This window comes from Elephas maximus, chromosome 26 (assembly GCF_024166365.1).
Source record: "Elephas maximus indicus isolate mEleMax1 chromosome 26, mEleMax1 primary haplotype, whole genome shotgun sequence".
NCBI lineage: Eukaryota > Metazoa > Chordata > Mammalia > Proboscidea > Elephantidae > Elephas > Elephas maximus.
This window is the reverse complement of record NC_064844.1, coordinates 1,260,747-1,283,224: the sequence shown is the minus strand read 5'-3', so window position 1 is coordinate 1,283,224 and position 22,478 is coordinate 1,260,747. Positions and strand designations below refer to the sequence as shown.

The 22,478-nt window shown below is 44.5% G+C and overlaps 1 protein-coding gene across 11 annotated transcripts in view; it reads right to left on the bottom strand.

The window, feature by feature from the left end:
• Positions 1 to 22,478, bottom strand: part of PUS10 (pseudouridine synthase 10) — an 89,926-nt gene that overhangs the window by 23,278 nt on the left and 44,170 nt on the right. For 10 of the 11 annotated variants that reach the window (XM_049870378.1, XM_049870368.1, XM_049870367.1 and 7 more), the window contains 4 exons: positions 7,784 to 7,818; positions 3,940 to 4,051; positions 1,797 to 1,858; positions 1,457 to 1,502 (listed from right to left, as the gene is read on the bottom strand). In XM_049870378.1, coding sequence (XP_049726335.1) covers positions 1,457 to 1,502; positions 1,797 to 1,858; positions 3,940 to 4,051; positions 7,784 to 7,818 — 255 coding nt within the window. The remainder of the gene's footprint in view (positions 1 to 1,456; positions 1,503 to 1,796; positions 1,859 to 3,939; positions 4,052 to 7,783; positions 7,819 to 22,478) is intronic. The other variant, XM_049870377.1, reaches the window with a different exon arrangement.

Sequence of the window (22,478 nt, the reverse complement as noted above, 5' to 3'; positions counted from 1 at the left end):
ACTTGAAGCCATGAAGCCAGAAAACCACATTTAAGGCTCTACAAATCCCATTGGCCAAGTGGCCTGGAGTTTCTGATGCTTAGATAAAAATGTCCTTATCCCATTATTTAATGCTGGTACTCATATATTTCCTCAACAGGAACAAAAATAAAACTAGATCTTCAATATAAATATGGCTTATAGGTCACTTGAGCAGAGCTTCCCAATTAGTATGGCCGAATAGGGGCTACAGTTGTGCCAAGACGTTGATCCCTTTAGCTCACAAAGACTTCTGGGCAGGGCCTGGGGCAGCAGGAACCTCCAGGCCTGTCCTTTAGGACCTGGAGCAACTTCCCCCGTTTAGCTGCCAGGTGCTGAACAGATACGGTGAAGACCTAGGTGTGCCACGATGGAGAAAACAGCACAGCTTTCCGCTCTGTCTGCATTTCTAGTTATTTCTGCACAGGGCATTTGGCAAATGTTATAAACCAATTTTCTCCCAGTTCTGAAAGGCCCAGCAATTGCTCAAAGGGAGATGAAGGACCAATAGATGCTTCTTTGACAATAAACTCATTATTTTTAACAGCCATAGTAATAAAATGATGTCTGTAGAGTAGCATGTAGCAACGCCTGGTCTCTGCACAAAACTAGTTAAGTGACTGAGGCAAAAAAGCTGGCTGATATAGTGCCAAGCCGTTTACCCTGGCAACATGAGCTAAAGTACAAAGTAAAAAAATTCCAATCAGCTTGTTAATGTGAAGACCATGAATAAATGTCCTTTTTGTAAATGTAACCTGAAATGTTGTTGTTGTTAGGTGCCATCGGGTCGATTTTTGACTCATAGCGATCCAATGTGACAGAGTAAAACTGCCCTGTAGGGTTTTCTAGGCCATAATCTTCCTGGGAGCAGGTCTTTTCTCCCTCAGAGCCAGTGGGTGGGTCTGAACTGCTGACCTTTCGATTAGCAGCCAAGTGCTTAATCATTGCACCACTAAAAGGGCTCTATTAATTATGTTAATTCAGGATAATCCTAAATTAAATAATTTACTTTGGATTATATTTTAAAAGCATAAATTTCTGGAAAACATGGATATTAGACAAGTCTTTGGAATGCTGCTGGTATTTACCAAGGATTTTCCCAGGTGACATAATTTTGGGATTAAAATCTAAAAGTTGAACTTCTCCGAATGGGTACAGAAACACTGAAACACTTGTTCTAAATTTAACGACATCAGGGGAACAACCTAGACAGCAACACAAACACCAGGGTGTTTGTGTGCTATAACTTCCTCGCCAGGGGCAAAGGTGTTGAGAATTGAAAACGGTAAAAATAAACGTAGCAAATGGAAATATTTAAAGACTGAGTCTTGGTGTGATAGAGTCGCCACATTTCTAAGGCATATCCTTTCTGTTGTTGATTTGAAAACCCAGCTCAGATAAAACTCACTAAAGAATAAGAAGTAAAAAGAGCCCATACCTGTTTGTTTTTAGCTGGCTTGAAGCAATCTGGGCATATTGCACCTCTAAAATAAAATTCGAGTTAATATAAAAGGTTAATGAGTTGATTATGGGGTGGATATAATTCAGAACATTTTATACAACATGGCTGCTAAACTCAGGACATCAGAAGCAGACAAAACGAATCCCCACATGAGCCACACTGGTCGGCACAGACCCTCATGTTAGAGCGCACATTTTAAACCTACGAGGACACAAGCTCTGACAGGCTCGTTAGAAGGACAGCAATCCTATTTCAGAGAACTAAAGAGCACTGAAAAATCACACAACTGACGTTGGTGTTGACAAGGACAACTTACAGGAAGTGGCAATCCGCAAGTGTTTCTGGGTGAGCAAAGACCACACTCACTTCAAACAAGCTCTAAAAATCATAAAGACAGTTCAAAAATCAGCAAAAGGAAACCAACATCTAACAATTTATGAATGAAATAGAAATTAGCTCTCAAAGACTGGCTCAGAAAAAGAGTGAGAGGGAAAGCTGGAAATACTACTGCTCTCAAGTGGGCCCGTTCACAGGGCAGCTGTAACAGAAATATGCTTCTTTTTATTTATTTTTTTTAACTTTTAAATCTCAGTCACCGGTGATCCTACCAAAAAAAATTCAGTAAATTTTAAAAGGCCAGGTTTTGTATGATTTTTGTACATGTATATAAGTTAGGTGTGAAGATGAATGAGAATCTAAGGGCTGGGAAGGAGACAGTAACTGAAAGAGAGCTGTCCCGGTGAATATTACAATTAGAATTCTTGACAACGCAAAAAACTCTTATTTATATCCTTAAAATCCCATATGGGGCTTCTCTTTTAAAGTGCTCAAACTTCTTATTGGATTTGAGTTTTAAAAGAGAGATCTAATTTTTTTGTTTGTTTTATTATGAAAGCATTACATACAGATTTCCCACTCCACTGAGGCAGAACTAGTAACAGTCCGGTGCTTTCTTCTAGCCATTCTTAGGAACATAAACATGTATATGCTTCTTGAGATATTAAAGATGCTTTTGAAAAACTGCCTTATTCAATTAACATTACATCATGGACAACTTATCAACTCTAGAGACCGGAGAACATTTATGTTGTAGAAAGTTTTTCTGTAGCATTAAAAAAAAAAAAAAGGCTACAATGAACATCCTTATACACCTAAAAGGCACAATTTCGGACTCTATACACATCTACCTACACTGAGAATATACAAAGTTCCACACTGAGAAAAAGATGTAAATGTCATGCCCCATTATAATTTTTTATCTTTTTTATTGAGTTCCGTGTTTACTGAATTCTGTATTCACCGAGTGGACTGAATCATCCAAAGCCATACACTAGAATCACAACAGTGAAGTCATGTTCTCTGCTTCCTGTGCTAATCTACAAAATAAAACTGAAATGAACAACATTTCTTTTACTCAAGAAAACTTTATTCAACTTGAATTTATTAGAACATTTTTGTATCTTTTTTCTATTTTCTGTTCTCATGAATTCAACATGTAAAATCATTTGTGCTTCAAAACTGAAATCTGAGGTAAAAATACTTTGCATCAATGATTTCTCTAATTTCCAAAGTACTTTCATTATCTCATTTCCTTTTCATGCTTTCTGTGAAGTGGTTTTATTCTCTACTCTCTCAGTATTCTGTTGAAAGAACAGTTAGAGTTTATTCTTACAAACAGAGTTACGTAATTCAGGATGGTTTTTTTTTTTTTTTAAAAAAAAAAAAAGTCTGTCTATTTAGCCTTGGAAGATGATTTGGTGATTCTACTTGAATAGGGGTGTCCAATATTCGGGGAATTTCCTTTGAGCAAAACGATGAGGTAATGAGGCCATACTATTAAGATCTAATTTAGGATGAGCTGGGAGATGTCCCATTTCCACATCTGGAAACATGGTGAGCTCAGACCATTCCAGAGACTGAGCAAGGTCTGCCCTGGACAAGGAGAGATGGCTGAGTGTTCTGGTTTCAGAGATGGCCTCTCCAAAAAGAAACAGACGGACCTGAGATACCCACAAGGCAGTAACCGACTAAGCCCACATACACTGCATTGTACGCGAAAACAAGATTAGCCACAGGTAAACCAAAATTGAACAGTCTAGAGTTGTCCCTACACTCACTCAGTTATTTATATATTGCTTTCTATCTGTAAATATGTTTTTTCCAATTACATGATAAATACATTGAAAGCAAAGATTCATTTCTAACCTTTTCAGGTCAATTAGTGGACACTTTACCTCTTAACACTCATAAGGGTCTTAGGTTACAGAAAAGCCATGGGGGAAAAAAAATAAAGTCTTTAACCTCAATTTAAGACTGTTAAGAGATCAACATTTAAGAAGTTTAAAAATTCTTCACTGGACAATTTAAAGAGATGATTCCTTACGCTACCCCAAACTCAGCCAGATGAAGTAAAACCAGTGAAACAGAGAACAAAGTCGACGGTGCCGACGCTCCAATACCTTGCCATCAATGGGAACGCCCAGTTCCTCTGAAAACAAGGGGTGAGTTATCCACTTGTAGGCTTCTTTTAGCTGAACTATGTCATTTCTTCCCAGCGACAGACTCTGCTTTCTGAATAACATAAAAATTAATTCACTGACGTGAAAACTTCACTTTTTCTATTAAAGGCAAAAATTTACAATTATTAAAAGATCTTTATTGAGTGTCAATTATGTGCCAGACACCATTTTATGCATTAGAGACAAAGCAGAGAACAAAACAAAAATTCCTCACCTTGTGGATCTTATATTCTAGTAACACCAAGGAGATACTTTTTAAAGGCGGAGGTACAAGGCTTATAAAGACTCAAAGACAAAAGATACGTAACACGGCTTGTAAAGACTCAAAGACAAAAGCACACTAAGGAGTTTTTCTGAGCCAGAGCTGCCAGAATCCAGGATTTATACATCAAAAGCCAGAAAGCTGGAATACAGGGACCTGTTCAACGCTTGGAGTCCCTGGGTGGTGCAAACAATTAACATGCTCAGCTACTAGGCTAAAGGCTGGAGTTTGAATCCACCCAGTGGTGCCTACGAAGAAAGGCCTATAGCAATCTGCTTCCGAAAAATCAGCCACTGAGAACCCTAGCACGTGGGGTCACCAAGAGCAGGAATCAACTGGATGACAACGGGTTTACTGCTCAGAAACTGCGCGACTGCGCGTTACACTAAAGTCATCCAGGCTAAAGACACTTGCATCTACTCTCGCTGAAAATGGGGCTCACTTCTGGGAAAGAAACGTAAAAGTTATACTTTTTTTTTCCTTTACTACTGAAGAAGACGCACTACATCTTACAGTATCAATGGTATGATATGCTCATCAATGTAATATTAATGTCTGAATAAAAGTCTGACATTCCTCCAAATATACTCATGAGCCAATAAATAGGTTTTGTCAAGTCCCCATTATGACTTCTATCTTTTAGTTCATAACCTAAAACTGGTGATAGAAAGGAACTGAGGTAAGAGGAAAGAAAAACACAGTGTGGTATTTACTGAAACTGTTCTACTCTACTGGGAACGGTGTGATATCACTAACTGACAAGCCCACATGATCCCATAATTAAAGATTCAACTAGCCATACAGCTGCTTTGAATAAAAGTGATCTTAGGGCTAACTTGTGAATCATCCCCTAAATGGCCGGTTTCCACCAACAGAAATGGCCACGTACGGGTGGCGCCTGTTGCCGTTTCACTCCGCAAGAGGGAGAGACGCTGCAGGTAGAAAACAGGAAGTAAGTTAGCTAGTGGCTGAATTTAATTGATCTTAAAAAAAAAGGATATAAAGACCACTGTTCTTCTAAAAATACAAATTAAGAAACAGTTGATCTACCCATTCTACATCCAGCTGAGAACATAACTAGTTACGCCAGGCAGAGTGCTTTCACATGCTTTGGGATTTTGGCTCAACAATGAAATCTCCAGATAAACCCTGAATCTGACAAATAATCCAATTACTTCTCTACATTCAAGGATTTATTCAGACACTAAGCCTGTGAGCTTTATAAACTGGTCCTAATTCTCTGAATATCAGAAACATTTTAGGTGTGATAAAAGACTCTCTCAGTCTTTTAGTTAATGTTATTTGCACACAGCATCCCAGTTGAAAAGTCCAGTTAAAGGGGTAGTTTTTTCCTTCCAGATTAAGGAGACAAGGGAGAGGGTTAACAGATGTCTTACCCTTATATCAAAGGTAAACACTTGAGATGCCAGATTAATAACCCTGAAAGCTGAAATGTGGCTGAAAGCTTTTTCAATGTAATACAGGGTCAAGTTTTCATAGGGGTCCTTAGCATGTGTTTGACTGTCCTTTAGAGGCATTAGCGCTCATTAAGGTAAATTCAGTCCCCATTGAAGGAGCAGTGGTTGAGCATATGGCTGCTAACCGAAAGGTTGACGGTTCAAATCCACCAGCCGCTCCGCAGGAGAGAAATGTGGCTGTCTGCTTCCGTAAAGATTACAGCCTTGGAAACCCAATAGGGCAATTTTATTCTGTCCTATAGGGTTGCTAGGAGTCAGGATCGAATCCATGGAAATGGATTTGGCTAGGAGTCAGGATCGAATCCATGGCAGTGGGCTTGGTTTGGTTTAAGGTAGATTCAGTCCCCATTTAGTACCTACATTTTCTGTCTGGTAACTACTGATGATGATGCCAGTTGCAATCACTGTTGCTACAGACACAACACAAACGACAGCCACTCTAGGTAAACCAAAACATTCAAATCAATTAATGTGTTCTACAGTCCTTGAAAAACTGATTCTTTGCTGGCAATTCTTCCACAATCTTTTGAAGATAGAATGAACCAGGGACACATAGGGAAAAGATTAGTGTCCTGTGTTTTTTCTGTTCCCGTATCCTCATATTAATTAGAATCAACATAAAGAATTTGGGGGAAGAAACAAGCTTAGTTAAAAATCCTTTAATAAGGAATGAAAACAAAGCACAAGCAACATGGATGCAAACTGGTAACGCTTATAAACAGCATGTGTGACTGTACTAACAATTTCTCAAGCGACTCAGGGTCAAATTTTGTTATTAGACCAGAATCATCACAAGCACTTGAGACTAATATCAGAAAAGCCAACTAAATCCCCAAATCTGTGATAAATGTGTTGCCTATTACCATTTAAAAAATGCAGATGTGAAATGCAAAACAAAAAAATTTTCTTCTGTAAATCACTTGCGCAAGTCTGAGATTCTGACGCAGAGACAGACCCAGACTTCTCTCTAACGTACACGGAGCCTCTAGCTGTCATGTGGCTCTGCTGATGCTGCTACGGGACTTTTAGTTTCAAAATCCAAAAAGCTCTGGAAAATTAAAGGTTTTTTTTTTTTTCCTCCTCGATTTAGTTGGCAACCAAATCCTGATCTGAATATGTGTGGCTATTTGGAAACTTTATTTATCAAACTTAGTGTGGATATTGATACATTTCATTACAGAAATATGAATGTCTTTGATTACACACCACTACCCCAGACTTTGGAGGGGAGGGGTACATCCCAGTTAATTGGCCTAATAGCGTGTTTAGTGCTTCTGTCCTACCTCCTAGTCCATTGTGTACTACCTGGGGTCCTAAAAGCTTACAAGCAGCCATTGAAAGCACAACTGGTCTCTATTCACCTGGAGCAACTGAGGAGGAGGGGGAGTCAGGAATAGGAGGAGGAAATGGAATGTGTGGCTAATTGCCCCCATAAATAACTGCCGCCTCTGCCACGAGACCAGAAGAACGGAATGGTGCCTGGCTACCATTACTGAACGTTTTGATCAAAGATTCCATAGAAGAATCCTGATCAAAAGGAGAAAAACGCAGAACAGAATTTCACATTCTTATGGACTCTAGGCTTTCTGGAGCCATGGAGGGTGAATGAACCCCTGAAACTATTGCCCTAAGATGATCTTTAAACCTTAAACCAGAACATTCCCTGAAGTCATCTTATACCAAACAATAGTTTAGTTTACCTAGTAAAAAAGGCCTGCCTTGAGCATTATGCTCTTTAAAGAACTATCTATATGGGATCATATTGACAACGGCAACCCGAAACATTAGATAGGAACCTTAGGGGGCAGTGAGTTTATGTTAATGGGGGAAGAATAACTCAGAAAAGGAGGGTGAGAATGGTTGCACAACTCGAAGAATGTAATCAATGTCACTAAATCAGACATGTAGAAACACTAACTGGTTTATGTCTTGCTGTGTATATTCCCAACCACAACAACAATAAAATAAAATTTAGAAAAAAAAGAAAAGAATCAAGTAGCTTGTATTTAAATGGTAGTAAAAATTCCCTACCTAAATTACTTACCCCATTTCCTGTTTTACCAGCAACCATGCAGCATGCTGTAGGCAATTTAGTCACACCCCGAAAGAAAAGAAAAGGGGAAAAATGTTCAGTGAAATTAAGTTCCAATATCATTACTGAAGTATTTTACAAACGACCTAACCAAACTCCCCCTTTGAGGAGAGGTTAAATGTCCAAAATGCAGCAGTGACCTCAATCTCATTTAAAATCAGAAGTGAGGTAAGAATCCACCTCACAAGGCTGACTTGCTTTGACCTAGGAATTCAACAGGGGTATTCCCTTCTCCCTGCAGCTTTCTGTTTCTCTTTAATGAGGTATAAGTGTTTTTAACATGAGTAGCTTACACACATTTTTAAAATATCTCACTATTTCATGGGGGAAGGCCCAAAGTTACCAGTACGTTGTCCCCAAAACATAGAATCGAAGGCCTTGGTTTTGTCTGTTCTTTTTTTAATTAGGCTAACAAAATTTTAACTCTAATTAGTTAATGAGCTCCACACTTAAGTCTTTAGGAGTAAAATGCACTAATGTCTGCAACTGACTCTGAAAACTAAGATGGACTGATGGGTGGATAAATGGATAGCTGGGTATATAATAAAGCAAATATAAATGTAACAACTATACAATCTAGGTGGGTATATGGGTGATCACTGTGCAAGTCCTTCAACTTTTCTATATGTAGAAAAATTCTCATAATAACATATTAGGGGAAAAGTCCTGGGAAGCATTAACAAAGAAGTGAAAAAAACCGCTAAAATGAAGAAGATCGCATTCACAGCCAGGGCTGTGGTGAGGAGTAAGTGAAATTCAGGTAAAAAGCTTAACATAGTTTAAGTGTGACACTAGTCTTCTCTGTTCCCCATTAGATCCCCACTAGACTCCCACAGCTTCCACCTTAAAAGAAGGAAACAGAATTACCTCAGCATCCTGCATTTTGGGAACATGACAGCGGCACACGTGTGTGAGTCAACGCACTACCATCTGTACTCTGCTCTGCATGTCACCAGCACGGCCAGTGGTTACCATGCATGTCCACCCCAGGACCTGGCTTAGTGTGCATATGCTGTGGTTCACATGCAAAACCTCGTCGTTTTAAACAAACGACCAGCAGGGCACCAGGGGCTTTGGAAGAACTACTTACGCTCATTCAGAATCAGGCCCATTGCTTAGTCGACTTGGCCAAGCAGAAGAAATTAACGACTAGCTGGATGAGTGTTCCCACTGCCTGAACGTCTGCCCAGTACCCTCTGATGTATTAGTGTCTTTACTCTTGCAGCTCAGCCTGATACCACCTCCAGCACCACAAGACTCTTCTATTTACTCAAACCCTCTTTCAAGGCACAGGGGCAGAAGACCTGGCTTTCCTCCCGTGTAAAACGAGGGAGTTGGACAAAGACGACTGTATTTTAAACTTTTCTGGGTGGATGGCTACGGGTCGTCATTAACGGACATTAGTTAGCACGCTGTTTTGTAATGGAGACTTCCAGGACTCTGCGATCACAGAATCGATGAATCATGGTGTCCTAGAGCAGAAACCTTGTAGTCAATAATACCCAATCCTTCCTTCCGTCCCGCATTTTAAGAGCCAATCAACACCTTTTCCTCATGAATAAAAGACCAAGAAATAAACCAGTTACCATGGAGTCAATTTCAACTCATGGCAACCCCATGTATTTCAGAGTAGAACTGCACTAAATAGGGTTTTCAAAGGCTGTGAGCTTTTTGGAAGTAGATTGCCAGGCCTTTCTTCTGAGATGCCTCTTAATATTTCCCTTGCAGGGATTTCGTGAAGATTTAATGAAGCTGTGCATAAAAAGAACCAAGTAAAACTCCTGGCATGTACTTAATAAATGTAACTACTGTTGTTCTGCTGCTATTCATAAGGTTTTCACAGGCCAATTTTTTCAGAACCAGACTGCCAGGTCCTTCTTCCTAGTTTCTCTTAGTCTGGAAGCTCTGCTGAAACCTGTACACCAAGGGTGACCTGCTAGTATTTGAAACACTGGTGGCAAAGCTTCCAGGACGACAGAGAGACACAGCCACCACAGTACGACAAAATGACCTGTGGTGACATACATTCCACATTCCCATTATTAATGGATGTTGGCGGCTGTTTCTTCTCATTGTGAGTCGTGCCACATCAGCAAATGACGGTCCCGAAAGCTTGACTCCATCCATGTCATTAAGGTCGACTCTACTTTGAGGAGGCAACTCTTCCTCTGTCGTCTTCTGAGTGCTTTCAATCTGGGGGCTCATCTCCAGCACTATATCAGACAACGATACCTTCCTACCTCCCTCAAAGGGATTTTGTGAGGAGTCAGTGAAGTCATGTATATAAAAAATCAAGTAAAACTCCTGGCACTCACTTAATAAATAGTAACCATTGTTGCTGAGTCAGAACTTTGCCTCCAATTTCCAAATAATAAAATTTAGATTTATTCCTTAAAAGATTTACAGGACTGACCACATGCCTTCATATCCCGAAACTGCTCTGCTCTCGGTAGTTCCAGAACCTCCCTCATAAATGACTCCTCAGGCAATCTGAGCAGTAAGGAGTTCCCGAGCGTCACACGCCCTCAGCTACTCACCGGAAGGCGGGCAGTGGCTCAAACCCATTCAGAGGTGCCTCAGAAGAAAGGCCCGGTGACCTGTTTCCAAAAACCCTATGGAGCACAGTCTGCAACACACGGGTCCCCATCAGTCAGAAACGACTCGGCAGCTGCTGGCTGTCTGGGCTGTGGATGCCTATCTGCCCCTTCTTTAAGGGACTCACTCCCTCTGTCCTTTTCTAGTGACTACTTGTCCCTCCTGTTCCTGGCAGTCTGTTCCCGGCAGTCTGTTCCTTACACACTGTTCCCTACTGTCTGTTCCCTACACACTGTTTCCTACTGTCTGTTCCCTGCAGTCTGTTCCCTGCAGTCTGTTCCTTACACACTGTTCCCTACAGTCTGTTCCCTGCAATCTGTTCTTTATAGTCTGCTCCCTGTAGTCTGTTCCCTGCAGTCTATTCCTTATAGTCTGTTCCCTGTAGTCTGTTCCTTACAGTCTGTTCCCTGCAGTGTGTTCCTTACAGTCTGTTCCCTGCAGTCTGTTCCCTGAAGTCTGTTCCTTACAGTCTGTTCCCTGCAGTCTGTTCCCTGAAGTCTGTTCCTTACAGTCTGTTCCCTGCAGTCTGTTCCCTGCAGTCTGTTCCCTGCAGTCTGTTCCTTGCAGTCTGTTCCTTACAGTCTGTTCCCTGTAGTCTGTTCCTTACAGTCTGTTCCCTGCAGTCTGTTCCTTACAGTCTGTTCCCTGCAGTCTGTTCCCTGCAGTCTGTTCCTTACAGTCTGTTCCCTGAAGTCTGTTCCTTACAGTCTGTTCCCTGCAGTCTGTTCCTTGCAGTCTGTTCCTTACAGTCTGTTCCCTGTAGTCTGTTCCCTGTAGTCTGTTCTGTGCAGTCTATTCCTTATAGTCTGTTCCCTGTAGTCTGTTCCTTACAGTCTGTTCCCTGCAGTCACTGCCAGGCAATGCTATCAAGTTTGCAACGTGTCCTGCCTCCTGATTATAAAGTAGGGCATAACTGGAGGTTGCCAAGGGAAACCAGAGAACCATATGTGACATGTGGGATTAAATCAAATGTCTTCAGTAGCTGAGACTCGCTAAAGGGTCTTTCCTTTCTGATTCTCCGCAGGCCTCTTGCTCAAGCACACCAGCAGGTGGGACAGAGCTAATCACACAGCAGGGACAGGAAGGCCGCATCCCCAAGAAGTCAATGTCATTCAATCACTCAATTTTCACCACATGCTAATAACACCTGGACCTGCTTCTGCCGAGGAAAAGAAGTACATTTCCTCCTTTCACGTCACGAAGATAATTTTAATAAACCTTCTGTTCCTTTGTCGGTGGAAAAATTCATTCTCTGGGGTGAGCAATTTAATTCTTCCTCCTCAATAGAACCAAATGGCATTAAAGTTATCAAGTTTAATCACATTTGATACCAGAGGCAGTATGTCACCTCCTGAAAATTCAGGAACCACACAATTTAATCCTGAGCTCTGCTATAAATTTATCAGAGAATTCCAGGCAAGTCCTAAACGGGGCAGTTGAATAATATGCTTGTTAGAGTGCTTATGTAGTGTGACAATACACACTCGCACGGACACACACACAGACACACACGCACATACCCCACAGAAGGTCTCTGCCCAGGACTGACTTCTGAGCTTACAGTTCAGAGCTGGGAGTTCATCAAGCACCAGACAAAGAGAGGGTGACAGTGGGGCCAGGGATGGAGGGTGACTTAGGCAGAAGTGACAGGAAGAAAGGAGAGAGGAAGAGCAAGAGAAAGCTATTAAAAATAGTATGTTGAGAAGCTACAATTCAGTAAAATCAGGGTGTGCGCACATGTGAGGGTGGGGAGTCAGCAGCTAGAGATGACACTGGAAACACTGGCAGGTTCTGAGCACCAAGCAAGGGCCTGAACCGCAGAACTGAAACCCTCATGTGAAAAGTGCCGCAGTGAGACGTATACAGAGCACCACAGCGGACGAGGAGGGTAAGGCTTGGTTGTCGAATCCTCTACGGTCCATCGGGTCACAGTACATACCCCATGCTCACAGTACCATTTCTCCTGTGTGGTAGTTCACGGGGAAGAGAAAGCACATCTCTATCACACGCGGGAAAATAGTGTTTGAGAAAAACATGTGCTCCAGAAAAATGAGAGAATGTCCCTGACCTGCTCTTCTCATCTCTGCTCCCTCCTCAGCCCTCGCAGACTCCTGAGTCAGGAAACAAACAGCAGATGGAGAGGCAGTCTCTGCCCCTCAGTAGTCGTGCGGTGCCTTACAAGGTGGTTTCTCTCTCTGGGCCTTGGTTTCTCAACCATAAGACGACAGGATTTTACCTGTAATTATTCTGGGGTATCTCCTATGTGGTGAGATCTTTGCTGAGAATACAAATGAAAGATCCCAGTCCCTGCCCATAAGAGACCCATGAACTAGAAGAGAACAAAGAAAAGTGAGGACAGTGATAAACATACAGAGTAGCGGGTGCCACAGCAGCCCTGGAGGCACAATGGCGAAGCAGCTGGCTGGTAATAAAGGGGGGCAGCCGGAAGCCACCCAGCAGCTCTGTGGGAGAAAGACCTGGTGACCCGCTCTTGTAATTTACAGCCTAGGAAACTCCATAGGGCAGTTTTACTCTGTCACACAGGGTTGCTATGAGTCGAAAACCAACTTGACGGCACCCAACAACAATAGTGGGTGCTGTGACAGGGCTATAGTTAGGGAGCACGGCTGAGGGAGAAGTGAGGCCTAACCTGAGACATGAAGGACCAGTTACTTAGAATAAATAACTGGGTGAGGAAGGAAACCATATGGTACAAAGGCCAGAGCATGAAGGTTCTGGGAACCCTAAGGCAGCCGGTCCCGAGTGGCTGAGGAACTGTGGTTCGGGGATACACGGAAGAGGCAGGACTCCTGTGCCCTGCTAAAGGGTCTAGATTTTAAACTTAAGGCAATGTGAGTACACAGCTATATATGTCTCTAGGGGAGCTGGATCCGGCTGCAGTGTGAGTCAGAAGGCAGGAGACGGTGAGGAGTGAAGACTCTGGGAAGCTAACGCAGTAATCCAAGCAAGAAATAATACATCAGCTCCCTGAGGGACGGAACTGCTGGGCTGAGGGCTGTGGGGACCATGGTCTCGGGGGACATCTAGCCAAAAAAAAGACAGAATACATCACGGGAGCTCTGGTGGAGGTGGAGGTAACGAGGACACAGCCAGCAGGACTTGGTGAGCAGCAGGGATGTCGGAATTTCTAAATTACCACAAACGCCTTCAAGCTCCAAAGTCAGTAGAATCCTACACACCTCTTGGACTCATTATATTGTCAAAGGATACAAGGTGGCAGGCTCCTGTCAACAGGGAAACGACAATTGCAGCATGGGCAGCTGGGGGCATTAGCAATACCCCTGCTCCCTCCTCTGCTCCCACACACAGACACGCACCCACGCACACATGAACACACCACGCATGCACACACACGCACTCATGCACACGTGCATGCATGCACACGCAAGCACACACGCGCACACATACGCATGCACTCACACACTCACGCACTTTCCCATGCACACGCATTTGCGTCTTTGTCTTGCACACAAACAGCCAGAAGGGAATTGGGCTCGGTAAGGTGGTTAGCACAGTAGAAACTCTTCCTCCTTCTCACCCAGTGCAGTGCCTCCAACCCTCTCCTCCTCCTCTCCCACCCTCAAGCCTGCTGCAGCCTTGAACCTCTGTCTCTCCGGGTCTGCCCAACCTTGCGTCGGGGTCGGTCTCCAGCAGTGTCTGAGGTGGCAGAAAGAGGAAGGTGAGAGAGGAAGGGACAGTACCTCCAATGACCACTGCCTGGCCCCACACGGAGCTGGGGTGAAGCTTCCCTCACCACCGTCCTCACTTCCACCGCCTCCCCGCCTTGGTCCCACTCTCTTCTTTCCCCAGTCTCTGACGCCAGGCCTGTGATAAAATAACTATGAAGGCTGGGTCTGGGTGTCTCCCTCGATGAACAAAACTAAGTCAGCCATCTTTAAAAACCCACCCAAGGCCTCTACATCACCTGTCTGTACAGAGCTGAGAAAAAGGAAGTGAGAAACAAGAAGAGACTTCTCATTCCAGGTTTTCCCATTACACTTAGAAATTAAAACATTCAGATAGTGTTAAAAAAGCTAAGTGTTTTCGTTTTTGGAAAAGGCAAGAGACGAAAAGCAAGGGCAGGTCAGCAGAGCCAGAATGAAATCTGCAGGGCTGAAATCAGGATACAGAGTCCCGCGAACCCAGTCCTCAGGAGATCCACTGCTTCCACGGCTGAATCAGGACGCGGAGTCCCGCTAACCCAGTCCTCAGGAGATCCACTGCTTCCACAGCTGAATCAGGACACAGAGGCCCACTAACCCAGTCCTCAGGAGATCCACTGCTTCCACAGCTGAATCAGGACACAGAGTCCCGCTAACCCAGTCCTCAGGAGAACCACTGCTTCCACGGCTGAATCAGGACATAGTGTCCCGCTAACCCAGTCCTCAGGAGAACCACTGCTTCCATGGCTGAATCAGGACACAGAGGCCCACTAACCCAGTCCTCAGGAGAACCACTGCTTCCACGGCTGAATCAGGACACAGTGTCCCGCTAACCCAGTCCTCAGGAGAACCACTGCTTCCACGGCTGAATCAGGACACAGTGTCCCACTAACCCAGTCCTCAGGAGAACCACTGCTTCCACGGCTGAATCAGGACACAGTGTCCCACTAACCCAGTCCTCAGGAGAACCACTGCTTCCACGGCTGAATCAGGACATAGTGTCCCGCTAACCCAGTCCTCAGGAGAACCACTGCTTCCACGGCTGAATCAGGACATAGTGTCCCGCTAACCCAGTCCTCAGGAGAACCACTGCTTCCACGGCTGAATCAGGACACAGTGTCCCGCTAACCCAGTCCTCAGGAGAACCACTGCTTCCACGGCTGAATCAGGACACAGTGTCCCGCTAACCCAGTCCGCAGGAGAACCACTGCTTCCACGGCTGAATCAGGACACAGTGTCCCGCTAACCCAGTCCTCAGGAGAACCACTGCTTCCACGGCTGAATCAGGACACAGTGTCCCGCTAACCCAGTCCTCAGGAGAACCACTGCTTCCACAGCTGAATCAGGACACAGAGGCCCACTAACCCAGTCCTCAGGAGAACCACTGCTTCCACGGCTGAATCAGGACGCAGAGTCCCGCTAACCCAGTCCTCAGGAGAACCACTGCTTCCACGGCTGAATCAAGATGCAGAGGCCCACTAACCCAGTTCTCAGGAGAACCACTGCTTCCACGGCTGAATCAGGACACAGAGGCCCACTAACCCAGTCCTCAGGAGAACCACTGCTTCCACGGCTGAATCAGGACGCAGAGTCCCGCTAACCCAGTCCTCAGGAGAACCACTGCTTCCACAGCTGAATCAAGATGCAGAGGCCCACTAACCCAGTCCTCAGGAGAACCACTGCTTCCACGGCTGAATCAGGACACAGAGGCCCACTAACCCAGTCCTCAGGAGAACCACTGCTTCCACGGCTGAATCAGGACGCAGAGTCCCGCTAACCCAGTCCTCAGGAGAACCACTGCTTCCACGGCTGAATCAAGATGCAGAGGCCCACTAACCCAGTCCTCAGGAGAACCACTGCTTCCACGGCTGAATCAGGACACAGAGGCCCACTAACCCAGTCCTCAGGAGAACCACTGCTTCCACGGCTGAATCAGGACGCAGAGTCCCGCTAACCCAGTCCTCAGGAGAACCACTGCTTCCACGGCTGAATCAAGATGCAGAGGCCCACTAACCCAGTTCTCGGGACAACCACTGCTTCCATGGCTGAATCAGGACACAGTGTCCCGCTAACCCAGTCCTCAGGAGAACCACTGCTTCCACGGCTGAATCAGGACGCAGAGTCCCGCTAACCCAGTCCTCAGGAGAACCGCTGCTTCCACGGCTGAATCAAGATGCAGAGGCCCACTAACCCAGTTCTCGGGACAACCACTGTTTCCACGGCTGAATCAGGACACAGTGTCCCGCTAACCCAGTCCTCAGGAGAACCACTGCTTCCACGGCTGAATCAAGATGCAGAGGCCCACTAACCCAGTTCTCGGGACAACCACTGCTTCCATGGCTGAATCAGGACACAGTGTCCCGCTAACCCAGTCCTCAGGAGAACCACTGCTTCCACGGCTGAATCAGGACGCAGAGTCCCGCTAACCCAGTCCTCAGGAGAACCACTGCTTCCACGGCTGAATCAAGATGCAGAGGCCCACTAACCCAGTCCTCAGGAGAACCACTGCTTCCACGGCTGAATCAGGACACAGAGGCCCACTAACCCAGTCCTCAGGAGAACCACTGCTTCCACGGCTGAATCAGGACGCAGAGTCCCGCTAACCCAGTCCTCAGGAGAACCACTGCTTCCACGGCTGAATCAAGATGCAGAGGCCCACTAACCCAGTTCTCGGGACAACCACTGCTTCCATGGCTGAATCAGGACACAGTGTCCCGCTAACCCAGTCCTCAGGAGAACCACTGCTTCCACGGCTGAATCAGGACGCAGAGTCCCGCTAACCCAGTCCTCAGGAGAACCGCTGCTTCCACGGCTGAATCAAGATGCAGAGGCCCACTAACCCAGTTCTCGGGACAACCACTGTTTCCACGGCTGAATCAGGACACAGTGTCCCGCTAACCCAGTCCTCAGGAGAACCACTGCTTCCACGGCTGAATCAAGATGCAGAGGCCCACTAACCCAGTTCTCGGGACAACCACTGCTTCCATGGCTGAATCAGGACACAGTGTCCCGCTAACCCAGTCCTCAGGAGAACCACTGCTTCCACGGCTGAATCAGGACATAGTGTCCCGCTAACCCAGTCCTCAGGAGAACCACTGCTTCCACAGCTGAATCAGGACATAGTGTCCCGCTAACCCAGTCCTCAGGAGAATCACTGCTTCCACGGCTGAATCAAGATGCAGAGGCCCACTAACCCAGTCCTCAGGAGAACCACTGCTTCCATGGCTGAATCAGGAGCAGAGGCCCACTAACCCAGTCCTCAGGAGAACCACTGCTTCCATGGCTGAATCAGGACGCAGAGGCCCACTAACCCAGTCCTCAGGAGAACCACTGCTTCCATGGCTGAATCAGGACGCAGAGGCCCACTAACCCAGTCCTCGGGACAACCACTGCTTCCACTGCATTTCCAACACAGTGGCTGCTGCTGTTGACCGAGCTCTGAAGGATTTGGTTGGAAATGACCACAAACAGAAATTCTATGGGGAGGGGGCTGTCAGAAAAGGCAGAACTGCTACAGAGAACGAAACGCTCTGGGATAGACATAAATGGAGACAGAAGTGGCTCAGTTCTGTTCTGCCAACGAGAAGATACTGTGACAACCGAATTTCAGCTAACTCAAGACATACAATCAGTGAAGCAAAGACGTCTCAACAGACATCTGTTGGCAACAGGGTGTGACTGAGAGGGATGCAAACATGTTTCCTCTTCGAATTTGATTTTAGAGTACCGGCATCGTCGCTCAAATGCTGGTCAGCATCCATTGAACCTGCAGACTCAATTCCAGTACTCACAAATACGGTTTTATTTCAAAACTACGACCAAGGAAAACAGCTTATAAAAGTAAATTTTAAATTTTGGAATGTCATGGAGACAAACTGTTAATTGTTGAAGCTGTGTTAATTGTTGGAAAAGGTCTCTCAAATCAAATAACTCAAGAACTCTACATTACAGAGAAAACTACTTAAAAATTATTCCACGTTATAGGAAAATTACGAGACTAGGACATGCCGTGTGTTCAACTTGATTTGCACTAAAAATATTCTTAGGGATATGGATTTGTTTACTGAACTTTTAAAATAATTTCAATGTTTAGATATCACTTTTTAAATATGCTACAGGAATTTGCTACTGTAAAATAACCAGATGTCTGATTTCAAGATGGTGGCGTAAAGCCCTTTCTGCTCACTTCTCCTTGGGAAAATCACCCCAAAATGAGACAGAGAATGAGAAAAAGAAACTCCATCTACAATGAAACAAACAAAATGCAACGCCCTGAATCTCAATATATGAAGACAGAAAAGGGCGTGGTAAGTAAGAAAGTGGTAAACAAGAGAGACCAGGAATCTGAGCTCCAAGTGTGTGCAAAGCAAAGTACTTGCCCCTCCAAACCCAACAAAGCTAAGGACTTGGAGGCACAAGATAACAGAGGATGAAACGTGGGCTAAAAAGAGGGGAAAATGGCTGAAGGTTTGTATAAGAAACAGAGAGACCCCCAGCTGCCCTCCCCAACACCAAGCAAAAGGAGAAGATTTATACTTCGGGAGGCTGAACTAGAGGGGTCTACACTCAGGAGCTGCAGGCTAGAGACAGCTGGCATGGCACCAGGATGAAAACAGGGGTTCCATGAGAGCTCACAGTCCACACAGTGAGACCTGCACCCCCTTCCTTACTCTGCTCTGGGTACTCAAACAGCCAAGCTCAGGCCTCTCCAGACACAGGTTACAGGATTCTATTTGATATAAACTGGATGGTCTTTGAGAAAAAAGCTTTCAGATAATGACGTATGATCCTTTCATATTTAAAAGTCAGTTTACTACCTGCTCTTCCTCCAGTAAAGCCCAGTCATCACGTACCACTTCCTCACTCCATGTACTCGTGACATCCAGCCACCTTTCAGACCCCCAAGCTTAGGCACAGAGGCCTTGGGTGGTACAAATGGTTAAGCACTCAGCTACAAACTGAAGGGTTAAAGGTTCTAATCAACTCAGAGGCTCCTTGGAAGAAAGACCTGGCAATCTCCTTCTGAGAAATCACCCTAACGAGCATAGTTCTGCTCTGAAACACAAGTGGTTGTCATGAGTCAGGACTGACTCAACAGCAGCCAGTCTGGCTTGTCGTTGGGTTTTTATGCTTAAATACAAATGGGTGTCAAAGCTCACTAGTCATTTGAAGAAAATCTCTCAATACAAAAGGCAGAGACCAAAACAACAAACATAAAAGTAGGGAAAATAATATTTAATTCCCATGTACCCTTCAAGTCAGTTTCAAGTTTTCAACATTTTGCCAGTCTTCATTATCTATCTCCATTTTTTGGGGGGTGGGGGGGACGGGGTTGTTATTGTTTTTAGATGAGAGATAGGCTGAATGCAGTATTTAAAATAGAGTCCCGGACATTATATCATTTCACCTGTGAATACCTTTCAATGAATATATTTTAGAAAAAGTGATATAAGCACCATTAGAAATGAAAAAGGGACTATAAGCACTTATGCAGAAGAGTTGTTTTCTTGTCCCCCTTCCCCCCCACGCCCACCCCGCTCCTTTTCTTCTTTTTAAATAACATGTTACAAAGTACAGAATATACCATCAATTATCTTGGAACACAACTTTCTCTTTCTCCAACCTCAAAGGTTTTGTGTTTCTTCAGCAAAGAAGAATGAGGGCCCTGGGGGGTGGGGGTGAAGGTAGAACCTCTTTTCTGCCACCTCCCATTTCTTCCTTTTACCTCGACCACAGGTACATATAAGCTGCATTGCCGCTGCTACAGACCTGGGCAAGTCCTGCTGGGTACCATCCAGAGTGGCCACATTCAATGACAAGTAATTGTTTTGTACACACATGTGCCAGGCGCTAAAAAACCATTGCCCTCAACCCACCTGGAGCAAAGGAGAATGAAGAACACCAAAGACGTAGGGTAAAGATGAGCCCAAGAGACAGAAAAGGCCACATAAACCAGAGACTCCGTCAGCCTGAGACCAGAAGGACTAGATGGTGCCCGGCTGCCACCAATCACTGCCCTGACAGGAAACATAACAGAGAGTCCCTGATGAAGCAGAACAGTGGGATACAGAGCTCAAATTCTCATAAAAAGACTAGGTTTAATGATCTGACTGTGACTGGAGGGACCCTGGAGGTCAGGGTCCCCAGACCCTTTGTTAGCCCAAGATTGGAACCATTCCCAAAGCCAACTCTCCAGACAGGTACTGGACTGGACTATAAGATAGATAATGATACTGGTGAGGAGTAAGCTTCTCGGCTCAAGTAGACACATGAGACTATGTGGGGAACTCCTGTCTGGAGGTGAGATGAGAAGGAAGAGGGGAACAGGAGCTGATTGAATGGACATGGGAAATACAGGGCAGAGAGGAGAAATACGCTGTCTCATCAGGGGAAGGGCAGCCAGGAGTACATAGCAAGGTATGTATAACTTTTTGAATGAGAGACTGACTTGATTTGTAAACTTTCACTTAAAGCACAATAAATTAAATTAAAAAACAAAACAAAACACCGTTGAGTCAATTCCAAGTCACAGCAACACTACAGGACAGAGTAGAACCGTCCCATAGGGTTTCCAAGTCTGTAAATCTTTAGGAAACAGACAGCCACATCTTTCTCCAACAGAGTGGCTGGTAGGTTCGGACTGCTAAACTTTCAGTTGGTGAGTGCTTAACCACTGTACCAGGCATATATAAGTACACAAAATAGACACAAACTCCTGACCTTGTAAAACTTGTAGTCTAAAGGAAAGAAAACAGAAAACAAGCAAAACAAATAAGTAAATCACCATTATTTTAGAAGGCGAAAACTGCAACGGGGAAAAGGAAGGCAGGGAAGGGATCTACAAGGGAAGCAGGTGTGGAAGTTTGCATTACAAACATGGTAGTCAGGAAAGCTTCACCCAGAAGGCAACTGCTGGAAAAGACACGAAGGAGGTGGGGAAGTAAGCCATGCACACATCTGAGGGAAAAGCATTTTAGGCAGAGGGAACAGCAATGCAAAGGCCCTGAGGCAGAAGCGTGCCTGCTGTGAAAAGTGAACGAACAGCAAGGAGGCAATATGGTAGCAGTAAGGGAGGAAAGTGGCAAGTGATAAGTAAAAATCTAAGGTGTAGGGGTGGAGCAGGCCAGTACGAGTCCTTGTAGGCAATTAAGGGACAGAGACGTTTACTCTGAGAAACGGGAAGACGTGGGAGGGAAGTGGTGGAGGCACATGAATTGACTTGCCTTTCTCAGTGGAAGGGGTAAGAGACAGCCGTTAGGAGAACACTGTACTGGTCCAGGCAGCTGCCCGGCCTGCCTTGCTCACTTCTGCATCAGGATAAAGGAAATGGCCTTGAGAGGTGCAACAAGGAGAAAGCTTGGGGCCTGTTCTACCCTTAGCTTTCACTGCCTTCAAACTAATGTTTGCCCAACAGTCCCTGGCCATTTTCTGAAACAGGAAACCATAACTTGTCCTGGGACAGTACAATGGTTTCTATCAGAATAATTTTTTGACAAATGTATAGGTTTTCTGAAATCTAATACTTCTATGAGGGGCTGTGCTGAAGACAATAACTCTTGGTTCTTTCCCTTCCTGGTAACTTCTCTGTGCCCTGTTTGGATGATGGGGCCACATCTCAAGGGTTTACTGTAAATTGTCTACGATCCTTTAGCATTATGCTCAGAGGCTTAGAATACCTGTCATAGGAAAAATGACATTTTCACAGCAAAAACGTGATTTGTACTTTTGTATCCGAGAAATCAAAGGACAATGCATTAAGAGTACCCGCTAACTCAGAATGTGATGTTTTGAGTAAGGGTCACGTGGAAATTTACTTTAAGCAAATGTCTTTACACTGCTTGACAGTGTAGATGAATAACGCAAGCCAGAATTTCAGGAGCAACGTTTTCAATGTATAAGAGTTTCAAAGGACTCTCAAGTACATTAAAAAGGTCATTTGCATATAATTAACATGCTAATTACAAATTTGGATTTATCTGTTCATTAAAAGAGATCCCCAAGGACCCTTTCGAGCCGAAATTTGAAAGAATGGACTATGTTGACTAGTTTAAGTTACTGCCTGTATTTGAAAGTAACAGTTCTACTTATTTTAAAATATTCTGTGATATTTTATTTTCATCAATTCAAAGGGAACAGTTACCTATATCTTTGAATGTAAACCTGATTCCCTGCAAAATAATAGCTAAATTCAAAGTCGCCATGATTGACAAAATGCTTTGTATACTGTGAAACACACACACAATCCCCATATATCATTATCTCAACTTTTAAAGATTTCATTCCAAATTAGTGAATTCTAGTATAATTTGAAAAATGGGCTATATGTCAAGCTACTGATAATTGAGTCTTTTCTAAGTTGATCAAGGTGG